This window comes from Atta cephalotes (genome assembly GCF_000143395.1).
Source record: "Atta cephalotes unplaced genomic scaffold scaffold00007, whole genome shotgun sequence".
NCBI lineage: Eukaryota > Metazoa > Arthropoda > Insecta > Hymenoptera > Formicidae > Atta > Atta cephalotes.
Window position 1 is genome coordinate 5,577,271 of NW_012130071.1, and position 3,110 is coordinate 5,580,380.

Here is a 3,110-nt window from a genome sequence, read left to right on the forward strand (position 1 = left end):
GGTTCAACATATTCTCGTACCTGCAATTAAAGGACATACTGGTTTAAATAATATGAGAAATATTTATATACTATGTTATTGATCATATTTAATTTCAAAAAGCCATTTAAATTGTATTCATATAATAAAGCTTGTTTATTGTTAACCGGAAATTAATTGACACATTTGAAAAATATTAAATTTTCACATATCCTAAACAGTCTAATCAAATTTTTGTGTTAATTTAATATAAGATAAATATATATTAAAATGTAACACAAATATTATTAAAAAATTAACATGTACAACTGATTACAATTTACACAAAATAATCATATTTTTTCATAAAAATTAATATTAGACATAATTTATACTATGTTGACGTGTTTCAATAAATTTAACATTTGTAATATATTAACACATTTTATTCATTTATTTTAGAATTTATCTTTTAAAAGATATTATTTTTATGTTATTTATTTATTTACTCATAAATTGTATTATTTCAACACTAAAAAATATTAAATATTAATTTAAAATTTTTAAATAACAATTACATTATGTTAAATCACATTGTGTTAAATTAATATTCCGATGTATTAACAATTAAACACAAAATTTTAATGAATTTTGTGGACCGTCTCTAACAAATACGAAATGTTTTATCAAAGTAAAATAAAAAACGAGAACTATTAAAAGATAACATTATCCACCGATTTGTGGAACTCCTATAATTTATAAATTAATTATGAAGTCCAAGATAACGCAATATAATGTCGTAGTAGATATGCGTGTAATAACTTATCACTGATATATATTCGCGCATTCGATAATAATATCTCGCAAACGTTGTGTACGCGAAGAAACTTGACGCGCACGAAGTTAGTGCACAATCAGCCTCCGAGCACACCATGTGCTTCCTTCTTCTCATTTATTTCCTCTTATCGGGTAACGTTGCGGATGTTTTCACGGAGGACGCCGACTGTCAGGTTTACAACCATCTGTATGTCTGTTTGGAGAACAGCAGTTTTCTTCACAGCGTCGCTTTCGAGGATGTTAACGCTGTTCAGACGATTGAGGATATCGAGTTACATCTGGAGAACCTCGGGATCGTTAACATCACCAGGAATGCCTTCATCGAGGTCAGCAACTCATCCGCTCTCTATGTCCGCGATAATCGGCTATCGAGTATCGACCGGCATTACTTCGATGCTCTCGATCAGCTCACCTATTTGGACTTGAAAAATAATACGATCATCAACGTAGAAGATAGTGCTTTCGTAAGTTTATGTAATCTGGAGACTCTACTGCTGGATTACAACAACATCTCGGACTTGCGACCTGGCGTGTGGAAGGGTCTCTCGGAGTTGCATGAGCTCTATATCACTAACAACCGACTCACGTTAAAGAGGAACATGTTCAAGGGACTCAGACAGCTCGAAACGCTGGTCCTGGATTCGAATGATATACCGGAGATACCGATCGGCACGTTCAATGGGCTATTCCATATAGACCTTCTCTATCTGTCGCGCAACAAGATCTCGACTTTGCACCCCGATGTGTTCCGCGGTCTCAGCGAGATAAACGAGCTTGACTTAGGTAGGAATCGACTGAGAACAATTCCTGCCAATGTCTTTCGGCACATGAAGTCACTGAACTCGCTCTGGCTGAACGGCAATCAGTTGACAGTGTTGAAGTCCGACACCTTTCAGGGTCTAGATAATTTACTGTTTCTTTTCTTGAACAACAATGATCTCCGTTATGTGGATATGGCAGCATTCGTGCGAATGAGAAACGTAACTGTGGATCCCGGCTTCAAAGTACGCGGTTTGTTAGTGGATGACTTTGGAAAAGTTCACGGTCAATATCAGTGCAATAGCGTAGCGTATCAGATACCGTACGACTGTACAGAGATTGATTCATAGATCCAGAAACCGGCTAAAACTTGTAAGCGAGATGTTTTTGTATTCATAAATATACGTCCGAGAAAACTGAAAATATTATATTATATAACAGTGATATACACACAAAAAAACACAGTATTTTTATTTCTATCTATATCAAAGATCTATAAAAAGATTTAAGATATGTATCAACATGATTGTGACTCTTAATTATAAAAATCTACAAGGATAATAATTTAAATGTATCTTATTTTAACAATATTAAATTAACTGAGAAATTCAACACAAATAAGTGAAGAAAGTCATATTCGATCGAGGAGGATCTAATACTCTAATCAGTGCGCAGTTTATTTGAAATGAAAATTGTAACATAAATTGTTCATAAAAAATTATTATAAATCATCAAGACATGCTTTGATCTTCTTTGCTTATTTGTATTGAACATTTTATTTGATAAAATTCTTTTTCGAATATACATGCGTAAATATTATGGAAAATAATGTACTGTCTATTATTTATTAATCATTAACGTTTTTCAGAAATTTTTAAAGGTTACGGTCAAGAGAATCCTCCTCATCCTTGTTACTGGAGAACTTCTCTGGATTATGGCTGGTACGCACCGACAATTCATACAGTGCCGACGTTTTATTATCCCCAGAACCATTCTTTCAGCATCGAACTTGGTCACGCCGGGATGTATCGAAATTGTTCTCTCAATACAGAACTCGACAAGTCGTTATTTTAAATTCTATGTCATGTGACTTGTTTATCTTTAATGTGTATATGTGATGATAATAATTATAAAATATGTAGTACACGATTTAAATATTAATCAATATTTTTGTTTTCTTTATGCGTACATTATTTTATCTTTTTTATTTTTGTAGAAATTATTAACATGTGTACTCACTATTTTAGACTCGTATATATGAAAATAAAAATTGATTAATGCTAATAACATTCAAGTCTTTGTATGTAACTCTTTTTAACTATTCAGGAATTTCGTATATATTATAAAGATATGTCTGAGATAAGGATATAAAAGAAAAATGACAATGCATGCATGTTATTTTTATGCTTATATATGCTTTTATTATTACAGTTCAGCTTATGTATTGCATTGAACATAATAATGTAACAGGTTCTACATCGGAGCGCCTTTGAAGTATGCAACGCTGTATATCTAATGCATATTATAGATATCTCATTTATTATCATTGCTGCAAA

At 32.1% G+C, this 3,110-nt stretch overlaps 1 protein-coding gene across 1 annotated transcript; it reads left to right on the forward strand.

Moving 5' to 3' along the window:
* The first annotated feature begins 890 nt into the window (after positions 1–890).
* Positions 891–2,843, forward strand: LOC105626950 (leucine-rich repeat-containing protein 15-like). Its single transcript, XM_012208241.1, has 2 exons — positions 891–1,926; positions 2,423–2,843. Exon 1 carries the CDS (start codon positions 891–893, stop codon positions 1,902–1,904), a length of 1,014 nt encoding a protein of 337 aa, XP_012063631.1. The 3' UTR covers positions 1,905–1,926; positions 2,423–2,843.
* The last annotated feature ends 267 nt before the right edge of the window (positions 2,844–3,110 follow it).